Source organism: Lagopus leucura, unplaced genomic scaffold (assembly GCF_019238085.1).
Source record: "Lagopus leucura isolate 7727_CA_CO unplaced genomic scaffold, USGS_WTPT01 Super-Scaffold_73, whole genome shotgun sequence".
Taxonomy (NCBI): domain Eukaryota; kingdom Metazoa; phylum Chordata; class Aves; order Galliformes; family Phasianidae; genus Lagopus; species Lagopus leucura.
The window spans coordinates 65,337,884-65,356,079 of NW_024962252.1; the positions used below are offsets into that span (position 1 = coordinate 65,337,884).

The window sequence follows — 18,196 nt, forward strand, 5'->3', positions numbered from 1 at the left end:
TACCAATAACACTTGATTTTCACATGATCAGACTATGAGTAACATGGTGAGTAACAGAAAGGCATTTGGATGGATAGTAAGGGTGACTTATAAAAGGCACGTGTTTTTACCCCAGCAATAACAGTGACTTCTCTGGAAAGCAATATTCTGTAAGATCATAACTTTTGGCTGTCTGCTCCACTCCAATAGCAGTGTAGCCTTCTGTCTTCTTCTGCTGTAAATAATCAACAAGCTGAGAGGGTTTCACCTGTCCAAAAGTAGGCAAATACAAAAATACTTAAGTAGTACCACTTGTAAGCTTCTGAGTTATTTAAATAAAGAAAAGCAATTTACTTGGACAGTTTTTATACTTAAATGAGTTTTATTGCCAAAGTTCTTCAGTGGTAGCATAAAAGGTACATAATGTCAGGAAAATTTACTCCACAAATGCTGTGCAATTTCTGTGCTTCTGACAGCTACAAGCCTTGACCAAGTTTATCTGAATGTAGAAGAATCACTTTTGCATGAAATATGTTGCATGTTTGATATTTAACCATGGAAAGTTCATCCCCAAACAATCTCACAGCATGTACTGCAGCTCACTTAGCTGTCTGACATGCCTGTATTACAACTTCTGATAGCTTCAAGTAAAGAATTTCTTACTTTTCTTCATCCAACTGTCTAAACTACATATTTGTTTTAGATTCCAATTTCTTCATGCAACAGAAGTTCTACCAGTGTGCCCCAGTTCAGAGATTAGGAATAAAAAATGCACTGTCTAAAACAGAATGCTGATGGACACACACTACAGCTGTACTGCTCTGGAAAAAGATATGCTGGAAATAAACATCACGAATAAAGAAAAAATTGAGCTGATGTTTTTACATGACTTAACCATGGCTGATACAGAAAAACAAATTAATGAACCATATTTTTGCACAAATATTAAAGATACTTCTTGAAATCATTTTTATAAGCTAGACAATCAGCTCTAAAAGCTTAGCACAGTTTAGCTTCAGGCAAATTCAATGGCTGAGCAATGGACTAAGATCAATTAAGTGCTGTTTGACTTTTATAAGTAAACATTACATTGTTTGACTTTTATAAGTAAACATTACATTCCAGTGCTGTACTTAATCACAACGGTGTAAAGTTATAAAATTCTTTGTTATGAGGGTGACCCATAGGTTGCTCCAAAATATTTAAGTGTCAGAAATGACAGCAGGAGCTTGTTAAATAGGCTCATTTTTGCAGTAGGAAACAATAAGGTAGCAAACTATGCATCTGATACACTGAAGGCTGCAGCACACTTCTGAGCTGCTAAACAGTTTCCATTCACCTCGACAAGGGGGAGCCACTGCTCTGCAGAAACGCTCAGATGCTGGAACTGCTTGTCCTGCACATAATGAAGGCTGCCAACAACTAGTGCAGATGCCCCAAATATCTCACTTGTACGGCATAAACCTACAATAGAAGAATTGAAGTGATTTTCGTATAGAAAACTGTATAAACGCTGAGCCAAGATATTTTAGCAAGTAAGAAGGGACAAAGAACCTAAAAAAAAACAAAAAACAAAAAACAAAAACAAAGCACCCCTGCTATTTTAGCCCTCTGTTTTCAATCAGTTTCAGGTACTTTCTAGGTCCATTTCAAAAGGTTATACCTTTTGTTCCATCTATCTTACCAGAAAGAAATGTTTAGTAAGTAAGCAGAAAGATGAAAATTGTAAGAGCTCTACATCTGGCAGCTTTTACACTGCTAATCACAGAGTAGTGGGTCACTACAAAAGCCTTGTTGGGAACAGACAGACATGGGCACATTTAAGCTCTAAATCCAGTACCAATTAAATGAAAGACCTGGGAGAATGACACAACGCCGCACTGCAGCACAGACAGCATCAGCTTGTGGGCCTATTTTTCTGACAACAGCAAGCACAACCTAATAAATTGCTGTAAATCACACGATTTACAGTGAAGTTCTACTTAAGGCATGCCACATGTCAGTATTATTATATTTCCTAATATAAACTACAGAATACTCCTGAAACAGGTAACATTTCCCTTTGTTATGTTTTTGAAGGATAATCATCTCTTTCTCTGGGTAGTACTAAACTAAATTTCTAGTACCACCATACTGAACGTTATGTTTTTCACATTCATCCTTTCTAGCCAACTGTTCTCTAAGGTCTAAACTAGAAGTTCAAAAGCATCCATTCAAGCTTACCTCCTAAATTGGTAGGTTTATCAATAAGCGAAGCCACCACAATCAGTCTGCTGTTTGATTTACCGAGCTTAGCAGCACGGTCCTGCAATGCCATTTCCAGGTCTGAAGTAGGAGTGCTGTGTTTCCAGGGTATGATCTTTTTCTGAACATCAGTCCACTCTGTTTGGCCATCTGTGTCAACTGAACTTGAACCTCCAAAAACAAACAGCAGTCATACGGATATCCAAGTAGTAGTGAAGCTACTGCTCCAGTATTTTATAAATGGTACTACCGTAGATAACATTCAAGGAATCTACTATTATTTTATGGTATATATTTTGCTCATACAGATTCAAGACTACTACAGCAGGATAGCATAAGGATCCTGTGCATGCTGAGTTCAGAGTAGTACAGAAATTTACAGCTATTTCAGCACAAACCAATATTACGTTTAATATACATTAGCTGTATTTTACCTGTGTCTTGCTGAGACCAGTCACTCAGTTTTAGATCAAGAAGTTCAGCTCGAGAACGATACCACTGAAATGCTGGTGGCAAAGGAACATCAGTGAACCTCTCAAATTTACAGAGAGAGATCCATTCATCCTCAGCAACTTCTGAAAGGCGTGGAAGAGTACAAAATATCGTCTGCAACGTAACAGCATTATTAGCGCGGCAACACTCAAAGAAAGCAAAACAGATCATTGACCTCCAGGCAACTTTATAGTGCACATCTTTTATCTGTCATTTTATAATCTCAGTACTTGTGTCAGCCTTGTTTTTCTGGTCATTGTTAGAGACCTTTGCTGCCCAATTATGCTAAGTCACATCAAGCAGTTAATTTTCAAAGAAATACCTCACAGGATATCAGTTTCCAGAAACAAAAGTAACCAGTCAGCTCCTTCTCTGAACCACAGCACTGCTTCTGCCAAAAACTGTCCCCCTTTTCACACTCACGTTTCTCTTCTATTTTAAATTGTATTCCCATCTCTTATTTTTATTTGCACTTATTATTTTTGCCTCCTGTCCAGCATTAATTCAGCTTTCAGTTATTTAAGCTATAGTTTAAATTACAGCTGAAAAAGATGCTTGATACGTTACAGATCTTTATCCCACTCACACTTAACAATTTAGTTCAGCAGCCTGTTGTTTTGTTGTATTTTTCCTAAGAACAGAAGCATCAAAAATTCTGACAACTGTGTAATTCAGGTCTATAGTTAGTAGCAGTAACTTTTCCAGACATAAATAGAAAACATGATCAACTCCTGCACAGATGGGCATGTTCATCATGCTTATCTTTTCCTGACTGATCTAGGTTTTTAGCACAGAATTAGAGAACTGGACTGTATTCTTGATGTAAAATCCATGACAATTAAGGTGAAATTATTTTTTTCAGAGTTTTAAATGAGTAATAATTGATCACTGCTTTCTCTACATTGCAGCAGACAAGAAAGTTAAAAATATACTTGTGAACTATGCAAATATGATGACAAACAATGGTGTTTTTTAGACTTGCCTCTAGACTGTAGTCCTCAAGTGGATGAAATGTTGCAAAGAAGAAATGGTCCTGGATTCTCTGCCAGTTTCTTCTAGCATTCCTACAATTGCAGAAAGTTAAAGCATGATGCACAAATAACCAAATGCAACATATTGGATTTTTTTTAGTAGTTGAAAAATAAATGCTTTAACTGTTAAGGGCCAATTTTAAAGCCACAGCATTCAGGAAATAGGTTAATATTTCAAAAAAGGTCCCTAAAGTCTCCAAATTCTAACAGAAGTCAGTCTGGCAATAAAGGGTATCTCATTTAGATCTCGCAAGGACACTCAACGCTAGCCCACAGCCTATAGCTGAGTGGCTTTTGGTTATCATTAAAAAAAAAAAGCTCTATGTCAGGAAGCTGTTACTAACCCTGTGCCATGCATGTTTTCCACTTGTTGAAGGCTCGATTCAATAACTGGTGACAGGGCTTCAAATTCTTCCACATCCAACATTCTGCACATACCCCAGATTTTTTTAAGTGCAACTAGTGCATAAAGTCTGACGCTGAAATTATGGTTGAAACACCACTGCAGAACTACCAGGAGGGCCTTCTTCAGAATTGGCTTCTACAAAACAAAAGATTTTCATTTCCATTAAGTCTTGATGTATCATTTAGAAGAAGAGCAATAAGTGGCCCAAGAAATTCGGCTCTTTCCTTTGAAAACAGACTTTCAGTCCAAAAGCTTTAACAGCATCTGTATGTTCAGATACATAATTTTGTTCTTTCTGTTCACTAGGGCACAAACCTCCAAGCCCATGTGTGCTTTGAAAATACATTGGGTTGCTTTAAAGATTATTATTCTGCATGTATGGAAACTTTCACATAACTTGCTGAACTTCTAGGGCTTAGGAAGCTTATCTTGCAAATGTATAGAATCATAGAATCACCAGAAGACCTCCAAAACAAAACTAAAAGCTTCCAAACAAAACAGAATCTAAAATTAATGTGGACTAGCTATTTCTAAAGAATCCCACAATGACTGTTGTTATGCTTCCAGGCTAGCTGAATCTCATTTCATGCAAATTAAGTAAGAACAAGGAAAAAACAAACCCAGGTGCATCCACCACATGCTTAATTGAACTGGAGTAACTGTTCTAGAAAAACTCACAGGTAATCAAGGCCCTGTGTATCCAAAAACAGCTGCCATTTACCTAACATTCAGTAACAGAGTGTTACAGCCATAGCCTGAAGAGTTATTTTCCATATCAAAAGTTATCTGAGGAGAAAATAAGTATTGAAACATTTTTGAAGACAAACAGCAAAAGAGGATTTAACTTCAGAAATTCAAGTTAAATGCGACTGAATAAACAATTTAATAAATCTTACCTTCTCTGAGGTATTTTGAAGAATGGTGTCAAAATGTGATAACACTGATAAAAACGTACAGATGCTTGTTTTAAGCTTTTCTTCATCCTAAAGGAAAAAAGAACTCAACAGGTAAGAAATACACCTACATTAAATGTACCAACATGCTTTCACAGCAGGTTCTGTAGCCGCAGTATCTATAGTTTTATATCAACACTTAAAACACTGTTTCCATAGCAAAGCTCACTAAAAACTAAGTCATCATATTAAAATCACATTTTTTCTGACAGCTTTCTTTTCAGAAACACATTAAAAAAAGCATGCAGCAGTACAACTGAACTAAAACTAAATCCAATCACTGTACTTCCCCTCAAAAAAAAAAAAAAGCCAAAAAAAACCTAACAGCCACCCAACAAGACACAACAACCAACTTCCCACGTGGTTTAAAGATCTGTTTTCATAATGGCAGCTTCAAGCATTTTCTCATAAGGATGCTAAACACTTTTTATGACTGACAGCACAGTGAATTCTGTGCTGCTGCACCCAAGCCATGCAGAAACTTCAAGAAACTTTCAATCTGAAATAAGTGATCTCCCTAAAAACAGACGTGTTGGATGTCCCTGAGGTATTTGTGTTAGACTGTACTGTTGTGAGATTTCAACTATAGAGAATTTTTAGATTGATTTGACCTTCAATGTATCAAAGAACATCAAATATACACTGAAGTAGAGATTTGTCCCCTTTGTGGAGAAGAACACAGCACACATTATTCGTGAGCAAAGTTGTCACACAGGGTAGTGTTGAATTCCTGCACTGTTTTGGGCAAAAATAAATATATATGTATTATATATATAAAATATAAATATATATGTACATATATATACACACACACAGTTTTCCAAATCTTTAGAATTTTTTTTTAAATACCTTGTCCTATGGTTTGGCTTTTAAAAAACAATTACAGTACCACTGATGCTATTTGTATTTGATAAGGAAGACAACACGGCTCAACAACTGTTCTGAGTAGCAAGCTTCCACAGGGCAACGCCTTCCTGTACAATGGGGTTGGTGCAAGTAATGTTTATGTATTCACCACAAATACACAATGCTAATATACATTCAAGACCATCAGAACAGGCTATTTATTATTCCTACAGGTCAAATCTTAAGGTTGATTACTTAAAAAAGTATCCAAAGACAAAAATGAAGCACTAGTGAGTCCATTCTGCAGTTAATCCTTTCCTGTCTTTTGGGTATCATGTGCAAAATCTGCCCAAAACAAGACTTCATGTTTTTTTGTTTAAATTACTTTAGGTGAATGCTGAAGTTCTTACTTACATAGCAAAAGCAATCCCAGAATTTATTGAGAAATTGGGGGTATTTATGTAGACTCAAGATAACAATCCATTCTATGAAGTACTTCACAGATGCTTGATTGTTACCAAATCCAGCCTGAAAGACTTTGTCAAGGATTCCACACAAGAAATTCTAAGGAAAAAAAACACCACCACAATCACTTACTATAAGGTTAGAATAATTTCCATGCAGAAAAAATATTTTTTTCAGCTTTATAATATTAGAAATACTTTTGATAATCAAACTAAAAAAAAAAAAAAAAATGTAGGACCTTCTAGTTTCTTTATTATACAAGTTAACTAATGCAGGTAATACTCACAGGCAAAAGGCTATAAACATGGCTGGGATCAGACAGTAAATTGCTATAGAAGCTCTGCTACAGCACAGGTAAGCTAAACAGAGCACACATTAGAAACACGTACCACATCATTCTCTCATCCTCATATGGGAGAACTGAGGAAAAGGAGGTTTGGTTGATTTTCTTGTTTAAGCATACACTCCTCACAAAGCATACTTAATGTTCGTATTTTTAATTGATGCATGGAGACTACAAGAATGACCAAACTCGTGGACACAATAGTACTGTAAGATGACAGCACCACTAAGGAAGAACACGAGTCACCACAAGGCTGCCCCGGTATCTCCTCGGTACCTGCTAACACTATTCACACTGCCAATGAAATCTAAAAGCTGTATCTAACAGCCACAGGGACTCTCAATTTTTCATGACTTTTTGACAATTTACTTTTCAAACATTTTATTATGAGGATGCATTATGTGAAACTAGAACTTCTGAGTTCTCTGGATATTCACAAAGTAGTAGCATTTTTCCTAAATGAAAAGCTTGAAATCAGATGATGAGCAAAAAAGCCCACCGTAGGCTCAACAACCCAGCCTTCATCCTTCACAAATGCAAGATCCAGGTTTCAGCGACCTCTAAAATGCATCAATCCAGGATTTCAAACTAAAAGAATGAAATTACCTCAAATTTATATGTCAGCAACAGAGATGAGATGTCCTTCATGCTCTGTTGCAAATTAATGCACTATTTCCCAGAAGTAGACTCAAAAAACACGTTTTAAAGAATTTAAAGTGAAATGTAATACCTGTTCCAGCTTTGGAAGAAGAACGAGGAGTGTTTGCCATACCCGGTTTTTAATTCTATGCTGTAATGAGTTTGCATAATAGCGTGTTCTAGATCTGGACACCAGTTCATCCTGCAAGTAAATCAGAAGTATTATTACATATCCTTCATGTGAAATTAAAGACATGGAAACATATTCAACTGTATGTAAAGAGCAGCATCTGTTGCACAGCTAGTATAGGCTTTATACGTGATTAGGACAAACAGGTTAGCCTCAATAACAGAAAGAAATTTTGAGTCTTTTTCATGAGAAGCTGAGGAAATAGATAATCCACTGTGTATTTTTACTTAAGAGCATTAACATGTTAGGTACTGAGAATCTTCACAGAGCAGAAGGATGATGAATTTACGTAGGGCTGCACCTATTGTATATGAACAATTAAACTAGTACTGGATAATCTGGAGAATGAAGAGTCAAGTTGTCACTTAGTTACATGAAACCAGAACTGAATATCCTAGGCTCAGAGATCAATACACCAACTAAAGCATTTCTGCTGAACTCTACATTTCAGAAGAGGGTTAATCATGATAGCCTGTAATTGTAAGAGAATCACAGAATCACAGAATCACCCGGGTTGGAAGGGACCCCAAGGATCATGTAGTTCCAACCCCCCTGCCTAGCAGGGCCACCAAACATACACATTCAGATCAGGTTGCCCAGGACCCCGTCCAACCTGGCCTTAAACACGTCCAAGGACGGGGCAAGAGCAGGAGAAGAGCCTGTAACTGCAGCTCTAGTTTTGGGACAGAAACTGATATTCAATTTGGTTTTTACAAATCTCATATTAAAATGTTTTTTTTGTTTTTTTTTTTGTTTTTTTTTTAATTCACATGCTCAATATTTGTATTTAAGAAATGAAATCTATTTTAAAGCTCAAGTCATGTTTTCCACTTGATCATATAATGCAAATACTGTCAGCTATTCTCTACTGGAGGGAATGAATGAAGAATCATCCATTTCTTGTTCTTCAGAACAAAGTACAATACAACCCTACCAGAATGCATGTGTTATGTAGTCAGTTACCAATGATTTTACGCTAGTGTCAGTACATAAGCAGTTATAACAGATGAAAATCAGACCCTGACCTTCTCCATTAATGTTTTACAAAGGCCTTCTAAGGAGACAAAAAGATCTTGCTATTCCAAAAGTTGTTTGCAGTTGTTGAAGTGAAATGCAGCACTCTGAAATGCAGGCTAAAGGAAGGTTCTTCATGGATTAACAGCTACAATTTGGATAATACTCAGTGAAGCTAGAAGACCGCCTATAAATTCAGAAATAGATCTGAAAGAGACTATTTTTACCACGCATGTTTGGCTGAATTAAGTAGCTCTTGTCCTATAAGAACAAAAAAAGGTTCTCTCTCTTCACAGAGACTATACAAACAACTGCAAATATGCCCTTTCAGCTGCAATTACTTAGCATTGTAATGGTTGCATTAACATCACATTTATATACCAAGAGAAACAAAGCTTACTTTCTCAAGTAGTTTGATGACAATGTCTTCCATAAAGCTCTTATGCAAGATATTTGATCCATCCAACAAGCACAGAAATTTAATAGCACAAATCCGTACATAGTGATCGTCTCGGTTTGTACTGTAAGATATTAATTTAAAAGTCATATACTTCATTCAGACAGATTCTAAATTAAAAAATAGAAACAGTATCTGAGCACGCATATGATGTTCTCAATTGTGAGAAACACTGGGCCATGCAAGAAATTAAAGCTCATCTTCGACGATGGATGCATTTTGTCATTCAAGTAATGCCAAATAGACTGCCAATTTCTGAAATGAACTGTTAACACTGTTAAATAGGCTGGGAAATCTAGGAAGTGAAACTTAGAAGGCAAAACAAAGTAAGCAACCCATTTCTTGTGAAGAACCCTGTAGTCTTAGGGCTGTGGTATTGCCTATAGCGAGATGACAGAACATGGAAATAGCCCAAACCAGAATTCTGGGCCTGTCCATCACTGCTGATGAAGAAAACTGACCTCCTGTTAACTTGCCACTGCTTCTATGTACAGGTCTTTAATATGTCCTACAGAAACAGCAGACTCATTAAAAGGTTTGGTAAGTACTGCGCCTCAATGCTGAGAAGTCAAACTCCAAATGTGGCCCCATTAATTAAACCCTATGTTTATTAATTGTCACACCTGCAAAATTGAGCATGATAAGCTATCCGCATCCTAACGTGCTACTTTTATGAAGTGAAAAAATGAGGAAATAGTTACTTCAGTCCCCTTCAGTTTTAACAGATTTTCTTGAAAATACTTTCTATATTTGGTATTTGAATGTGATGTGACATCAATGCCTTTTACTTACGTTTCAAGTTACAGTTATACTAGCATCTTTCCTTACGCTGTAATCAGCATCAGTAGTAATTAAGATAATTCACACTAAACACTGTAAGATACATACCTCTCAGTAACAACATTTGCTGCACAATTTTCTCCAAGATTTTCTATGAAGGCATGCACATCCTGAATAAGTCTTCTCAGAAGGAAAAAGAAAAAAGCAATGAGGTTTGCAGAAGAGCATAGAAAATAAACTGCTTTCTTTTAATTTTTGTGAAGAGCACAAAATTATAACAAATAATCACGCACGTGGATCTGATAAATTGTTTTTATACCTTTGATCTCTCCTAAAAACAGTTCCGAAGACACAGCCCTCGATGATAAGTTCACAGTAATTCCCAGCATTTAAGAAAGGATTTCTCACAGAGCTTCTGTTACCACAAGTGGGAAGTATCCATGATTGACAACAATGACTAAGGACTACGTTGAAGACTCCAGTTTTTGTAGTGGACATATCTATGAGCTTGAGTATTATCTGAAAAGAAGAAACTGAAGATTAAAAGTCTTCATTTCCACAAAAGCTAGTATTACAGTAAACTACTGCAATATTAATGTATTTTTTAACTAAAAGAGAGGAGATTCAGGTTAGATGTTAGGAGAAAATTCTTTAGTTAGAGGGAAATGGCACAGTTGCCCAGAGAAGCTATGGGCGCCCCATTCCTGAAGGGGCTCAAAGCCAGGTTGGATGAGGGCCCTGGGCAGCCGGAGTTGGTGGGTGGCAGCCCTGCCCATGGCAGGGGGCTGGAACTGAGTGGACTTCAAGGTCCAACCTAAGCCATTCTGCCATTCTACTACTGCAGGTATGATTCCCTCCTTCACCTGAGATTCCCTTAATGTTGTTTTGAACTGATTTACAGTTCTCTGCTTATACTCGCAGGTGAACGGGTAACAACTGACCCAATATGCTTATATTAAAAAGACGACCAAGCAAATGGTGATACAAATCTAAGCAGACTTTTCACAAATCTCCTGGGAACTGCAACAAATGCACCTGGGCTTACTTTAATGAGTACAAAAAACCTGTGCTTTCAAATTAATTCATACCTATTTAGAAAAAAAATTATACAGTTTTTTTTTTTCCCTCATGTATCTACATCACTAGTTCTCTTTAATGAGGATTATATCCACGTTGAAGTTCATGTTTGTATGTGAGAAATTTAGGAAATTTGATTTTTAGCACAATTAACATTCGCATAATTACAAGGTAAAAGGAAAAAAAGCAGCAGAAGAAACAAAGCTTACAATGACAGTACTTTGGGCACCTCTGCAGAAGACCGGTATATAGCAGTACTTCCTTTTTGGTTCAAAAGTATCCCTTTTTATCACCCCCTCTATTTATTAAGAAAAGACAGTGCACTGTGACAGACAAAATTACACTTCTGTAGCCAATCAGTATCAGACAGTTTCATTTTTTTCCTGTCTCTTTATCTAAAACTAAAGCAGCCCTTGCACAAGGCAAAAAAAAGGCTGCTGAGGAGTGGGATAAGAATATATGTAAGTAGACACTTGCTTGGGAACTTTATCTTCATTTCCTTATGAAGGGGCAAGAAGGTGGCTCAACCAGATGCCCTTTGCTGAATACAGGAGATCTTCATTACCACCTGATGCCTGTTGCCATGGTATGCCCCACTGCAGACAATGGGATAGCTGTCATGGAGACTCAAGACTCAACACTGGCAAAATAACCCTTACATAATCATAATGTCTGAAATACTAATGCTGAAGTTAAGATGGTAATTCTTAACATTAAGGAAAAAAACAAGAACAACAAAGAAAAGTAAGCTAGCTACAGCTCAGCTGCCACATACAATGGCCAAATAATCATTAAAAGACAAACCTCACAAATTTCTAGAACTTGGAGATATTTACCTATCTCCATACACACATTATTTTGGTTTGGGTTCACATTAAGACTACAAATGCACAACATTATTTACTGCTTAGAACAGATGACAGCAATGTTCATTTCAAGAAAGTAAGCCAAAAATAAAGCTTATACATTATTTATTGATTACAAATATGAGTTTGACACCAGGACACAGCTCAAGACAAAACTGCCATCTGATCTAGCGTAACTTCTGTGCTAAGTGAAAAGCAACAAAATACAACAATACTAAGCATACATATGTATGGGTAACTAATTTATGAAGTATTAATGCTCTGGTAAATGTCTTTACAGTCGCTGTGAGCTGCTCTGCACAAACATTTATTTACTGGCCCGAGGAAAAGCAATCAAAAAAACCACAACAAAAAACCCACATGAAATGTTATTTAAGAAATAAGTATCCTATGCCTTCCCAAGATAAATCAACATCTCAATAAATGAATACAGGGACTCAAAATGAAAGAAAAAACACCATGACAAAGGAAAGGACTTCCGAGGTACATAAAACTATGTGCATTAAAAAAAAATACTGGAATTCTTTGTCTTCCAAAATATGGAAGCAGTTCTATCACACAGTTTTAAACTCAATTCTAAAGGTAGCAATACTTTTTATTGATTCTTACACCTGGACTCAAGAGGGGAAAAAAAGCAGCACTGTAAAAAAAAAAAAAAAAGCAGTTAAACAATCCCTTATTTAATAGCATCTACTTAAGTTTTAAAGAGCTGTGATGTTCCATCTAAGAAAATATTTTCTTACAGACTCTTAGAAAAATTTCCCAAAATAACAGCTTCTGTCAGTGCAGGTGGAATACAAAAATCCAGAGAAAGTGCATAATGCAAGTATAATTCAGAGAGCAAAAAACCCCACATTTTACTGAATGTAGAGGTCTAAAAATGTGAAAAACTTCTTTCTTCTTCTGCGTTACAAGAACAAACAATAGATATGTAAAGTCTTTCATTTATAAGCCTTTACTCTGAAACTGCTCAAGATGGCAAACATGAAAAGCTAGCAATATTTTAAAAACATGCACTTTGATCTTTTGTTTGTATTGCACTGCAGACTCCCTTCAACTGTTTTCCAGTACCTTCAATAGTGGAAGAGAAAAAGCTGGCTGAACATGAAGGTTTCACAGGTCTTTTTACTTTCTCACAGAATAGAGCTAACACTGCTCTATGCTTCAAGTTCCATTTGTTTATCCTCAACCTAATTCTCAGATCTTGATCTCCTATCAAACTAGTTTCTTTTAGAAAATGAAAAAAAAATCACCACAAATGCTGAAGAGGAAATGAAAAGTAAAATGAAATTTATCTCAATCTGAAAACATATGTTTATTTCTCACAAAAGGGTTCTTGAGCTGACCTCTTTTATCTTGGCATATGCTGGGCCCTTCGCGCTTACAGCAGCAGCTAGAACCTCATTATCAAAGATGAACCGAACAAAAGCTTTCAGATTAGACCAAAATATTAGCTGTGTATTGCTCAAAGAGGATATGATTTTCCAAGCCAAATTGAATGCTTCTATGCAGAGAGACTCCTGTAAGCTCAGAAGCTGAGAAGAAAAAGAAGAAATGTGTTAAATTTGACAAAACAAACACACCTAAATAGTATCTTGCAGTTGTTTCATCTTTTACCTTGGGAACAAGGACTTTCATGCAGTCAAACACAGGTAAAACGTGGTCTGAAGGAAGAATAGTTAGGGCTTCCAATGCAGACCCTAGAACTTCTTTTGATCTTTCAGCAGTGAACAACAACAGTTCTGAAGTTCCTTCTTCATACTCTTGAGCCAACATTGGAAGTTTATTTAAAACAAAATGCAGGCAAATCCACTGGTCACGTACATAGCGTGCAACAATTCTTCCCCATCCCTGAGATGTTTCCTCACATAAGCTGCAAAAAAAAAAAAAAAAAAAAAATTCAAAAAAAACAAAAACTTCTTAAGCATGCGTTGTATTTAATCATTGCACACACATTCCTATCTGTCACAAGCAGAAGACACTCAAACTTTCACAGGTTAAAGGGGAAATTGGGCAAAATCCTGAAAAGAAATCCAAAAATAAAGTTTCCTAAACACAGAAAAATCAGTCCTGAGCTCAGCTTGTCCCATTAGTTACAGATTTCTGGAAGAGAATTCAGGACAAACATGACCACATGCTTTCTGCACTTTTACATTTCTCAAGCACTTGCTTTTTGACCCTGCAGCTTGCTCTAGATTTCCCTCCCTTTCCCAACTGTAAATAATTTCTTTTTAAACAGACTTGTGCACATGCTATGGCTTTGCCCAGTGTACAGATAGGTAAGGTGGCCTAAGTATCAGCAACATTCAAAGCTAGCTCTGGTTACACAGTACTAGAAAAGTTAAGTACTTCAACAGCATTGAACTGTTAGAGCACTTTGGTCTGAAATATTACGGCCACTTCAATGCTCTAGAACAAGAACAAAGAGAGAAGAGCAACTGAAGGAATAATTTTTGCTCACAATTCTTCATTTTTATCTTGGTACAAAGTTATCAAAGAAAAAACAAACAGCATCTTAATCACTGTTCTACTCTCTAATCAAATTTGCTCTGGACTATTACTTAATCAGCATCACAAACGTACCCACTTTTTTCTTCAATGTAAGATGGTTTCTTTAATACTTCATTAAACCGGGAAGAGGCAGCAAATCTCTTCAGAGCACCCACACAAGGCAGATCTTCAAGATGTGCTTCAGGTTTCTGATCCACTAGCTCACAAACTACTGTGAGTGAGGCTATGCTAGTTACTTTTTTTATTTGTTCCTTAAGCTTCAGCTCCTAATAAGACCAAATTAAAAAAAAAAACAATCAAACATGCATCCATTTCTTCTCTAACACAAATAACCAACCGATACATGAGGAAACAAAAGTATCTTTAGAAAAATATTGTCAATGAGCATATAGTTTCCTAATATTATTAAAAACTCCTTCTTGTTTAAGGATCTGCATAATACTTTCAGCTGTCCAGAGCACAGAAAACATTTCCCCATCTGAATTGCTCAATACTGGATTTTTTTTCTACTTAAAGAAACCTGAACCTAAAATGTACTATAAATGTAATTGTCACTGAATTCAATGAAAGTTTGTAGAGGCCCTACTGAACACTGGCTGAATCAGAGAACGTTTATTTTGAAACTAATGGAGTAAGTATTGTAATTCATATAGTCAGGTAAGAAAGTTCTGTTCTTTCTTAGAAAAGTAACCCTGGCAAATCCAATCTTTACGATCTTTTTACTGTGCTATTAACTGTTCTTGATGAATAATTCAACACAAGAAATAGCAAAGATTAGAAATAGTACTTGCTGGGCAGTATAATCTCCTCCTTTTAAATGATAATAATAATTCTTTACTTTCTGAAAATATATTTCAGATACAGTAGCCTAATACAGCTATAGGACAAGGAACAACGCAACAAAAGTCAAAGCAAGACTGAGTTCTAGAATGTCTTTTTCACTGCATGTTCAAGCTAATGCTGCAACACGCCAAAGGCAATTTCATTTAGATATAACTTCCCAGGAAAATCCAGTTCATGTTTGAGGAAAAAGCTTTTGAATATATTTAGCCCATTATAGTCAACTACAGTTTTCAATTAAGTTTCACCAACTACTTTTAAAAAGTAACGTAAGAAAACAAAACCTATTAAAAATCCTAGGTACAAATATTTTATGTTGACACAATGCTGCCAACTAATTAGACATGTTGGGAAGTATATGCATACACACATATTACTTTGTCTTATAGATATGATTATAATTTCATGTATCTGTATTAATCAATAACCGCTGTCTCATTTACTTTGTATCAGTATTTACTGCTCTAAGTAATACTGAATTACCTCTGCAGAATTTGTTCCCTGAAAATTATGAATAGAGGCATTAGTCAGGGATGAGATGAAATTCTTGACAGTTGTTAACTTCTTTGAGCTGAGTTGCAAGCACAAGTTCACAATCTCTGGAACTAAAGCTAAGTATAGGTCACAACGATCCAGGTCACCGACCTACGAAAGAGGATACAAAGGTAAACTGAAGTAGTAAGAGGAAGAACCAAACAAAACAGAAAAATAATGTCAACAGCAATAGTGCAAGGAAAACAGCAGCAGTCACTGCAGCTGAACAACTTTATTATTATTTTTTAAACTCAAGGAACTGTATGACAAACAAAAAAATCCTTTCGTTTTAGTAGCAGCACCTTTGCAATTTCACCATCTTTCAGACTTGGAAATTCTTCTGATTCAACTCTAGCACTTGCTTCGATGCAGTACAACTTTTCTTACCCTTCTTCTGTCACACTTGCATTTTGGGGATTGCCTATCAACCTTCCTTCCTTCTTTCACACTTCCCTTTCTTAGAAAGAGTACGAAAAGTACAAATTGAAAGCAGCCTGGAGCCCCAGGCTTCTGTCCTTTACTTTTGCAGAAACAGGCACCTGTGTTATTGATACTGCACTGTTCTCTCACAGACTTCACTTTTTTTTTTTTTCATTTCACCAAACACAAGCAGCAACTTTGACTTCTATTACCACATCTGAACATTTTTCCATATAAATTCCTTTACAAATTCTACATCAGCTTTCTTTCCTAAACTCACTTTTCATCAAATAATACATAACAGTGCCTATTAAAAAAAAAAAAAAACGAAAGTGTTTCTAAGCAAATGGACTTTTTAGGCATTAACAATTTGATATGAAAACTCAGACATTGGTAAATCAAATTACCAAGCAACACCACACCAAAAGAAGCCTCCCAATAATTACATACCGTACTTAACTCGTTTGCAGTAAGCTGCCGGAGTATGAATTCAAGAATACTCTCCACAGGTGTCACTAAAGATTTCCAGATAAAAAACAGTACCTCATCTGTGTGAAAAGCAGAATAGATATATTAGCACAAGGTAGTATGCTTTCTTAAACAAATGACACCATTCAGATTTGTTACAGTGCTGATATTTTATAGTACTAAGTACTCATATACCTGATAACACTTTAACATAGCTCTGTGCTCTTTAGTGGCACAAACCAGAGTCCCAAGAATCAAGCCAGGTGATACACTTTCCTTGGATTTAACAAGAATTAGGTAACAAAACTGAAAACACATCCACAGGGAACCCAAAGACCAGAGTGCTATTTTCCAGTTCTTAATGCACACTCATTCTGGTTCCATCGCTGTGCACAAACACCTTACTGGTGAACTTACTCCTTAATAAAGAAACAAAGTCTCTACACCCAGCAACTCACTGTAACAAAAATGCAGCTATTCCCTTCTAATACCCACTGAAGTTAAAATGGTGTGGGTTTTGTCTACTTTCAAAGTGTTTGGAGGTAATTGAAATTTGCATAAAGACCAATCCTAAAAGATTTTGATCTCTTGGCTTAACATCACAGAAGGTTATTATACAAAACAGAGTACTTTCTCTTAGAAAAGGCTGGACTCCACAAATATACTGCAAAATATAGCATTTCACAAGCAAAAAGACAGGTTTATTACACAAAGAAAGTAGGTGCCCCTGGTAAAGCATACTTATACACAAACACACTTAGATCTGAGTTCCGGAGGGTTTGGGCTAGCTGCAAATGAAAGCCAAATAAATGAAGTATCAATATGCACATGCAGCTACAAACCTCTGCACAATCGTCCTGTTCTAAAGACAGAATTCATTAGTTTCTGTATTCAGAAGAATTACTCAGAGGTTACATCTGTTGTTTTGGGTTTTTCTTGGCACTGACCTTCAATTACATTTAATGTAACAACATTTTTGCAGATCTTCCAGAAGGTGAAAGTGTAACAAGATGCATTTCCAGCAGTTCCAAATCAATACTGAGCTTACCTTCAATGCTCTATGTCAAAATAGCTTATTGGGCTGCATTTCTGATGCTTTATTTGTATAGAACCAGCAGGTTAAATGTCACATTATTAACATCTCATCACTTTTTCTAAAAGTGATTTAAGCTTCACATCATTATAAAGCATTATGCAATTAAAAACAGAAATTCCTCAGATGAACACTTAATACAACAAAATCCATTTCTCTGTCAGTGGCTCTCTAACACTATTACAAACAACAAATAGCAAACAGCAGAAGCAGTGAAGTCTGCACAGATGCTAAGACCTCTGGAAAAACACTGCTGCTTTCAGGACATGTCTAGCCCCATTATAGCATTCCTAAGTAAAAAATACTCAAATTGCTACTATTTTTGTTTTACAAGTTTATAAAATCCCTTTTTCCTTCCCTCCCATTTTCTCTTGTTCCCATAACTGCTCACCTCGTTTTTAACCAACTTAGCAGCAAAACTTCTGTATTCTGCAGCATTATATCCCACCCCCCAATACAGACAGTTTACAACTCAAGAAACAAGATTTAGTACTTGTCTCTCCTGTGCAAGATGGAAAAGCATTAAAATTATAGGAAATGATGTAGGA

At 36.2% G+C, this 18,196-nt stretch overlaps 1 protein-coding gene across 1 annotated transcript in view; it reads right to left on the minus strand.

Annotated features, from left to right (window-relative positions):
• The window catches only part of TARBP1 (TAR (HIV-1) RNA binding protein 1), a 35,457-nt gene that overhangs the window by 940 nt on the left and 16,321 nt on the right, over positions 1–18,196 (minus strand). The window contains exons 14-30 of the mRNA XM_042874784.1: positions 16,538–16,635; positions 15,617–15,778; positions 14,366–14,559; positions 13,400–13,655; positions 13,129–13,317; positions 10,159–10,358; positions 9,948–10,019; positions 9,003–9,123; positions 7,490–7,600; positions 6,366–6,515; positions 5,049–5,135; positions 4,091–4,287; positions 3,698–3,779; positions 2,658–2,829; positions 2,203–2,394; positions 1,319–1,443; positions 111–247 (exon numbers count right to left, since the gene is read on the minus strand). Coding sequence (XP_042730718.1) covers positions 111–247; positions 1,319–1,443; positions 2,203–2,394; positions 2,658–2,829; positions 3,698–3,779; positions 4,091–4,287; positions 5,049–5,135; positions 6,366–6,515; positions 7,490–7,600; positions 9,003–9,123; positions 9,948–10,019; positions 10,159–10,358; positions 13,129–13,317; positions 13,400–13,655; positions 14,366–14,559; positions 15,617–15,778; positions 16,538–16,635 — 2,545 coding nt within the window. The remainder of the gene's footprint in view (positions 1–110; positions 248–1,318; positions 1,444–2,202; positions 2,395–2,657; positions 2,830–3,697; positions 3,780–4,090; positions 4,288–5,048; positions 5,136–6,365; positions 6,516–7,489; positions 7,601–9,002; positions 9,124–9,947; positions 10,020–10,158; positions 10,359–13,128; positions 13,318–13,399; positions 13,656–14,365; positions 14,560–15,616; positions 15,779–16,537; positions 16,636–18,196) is intronic.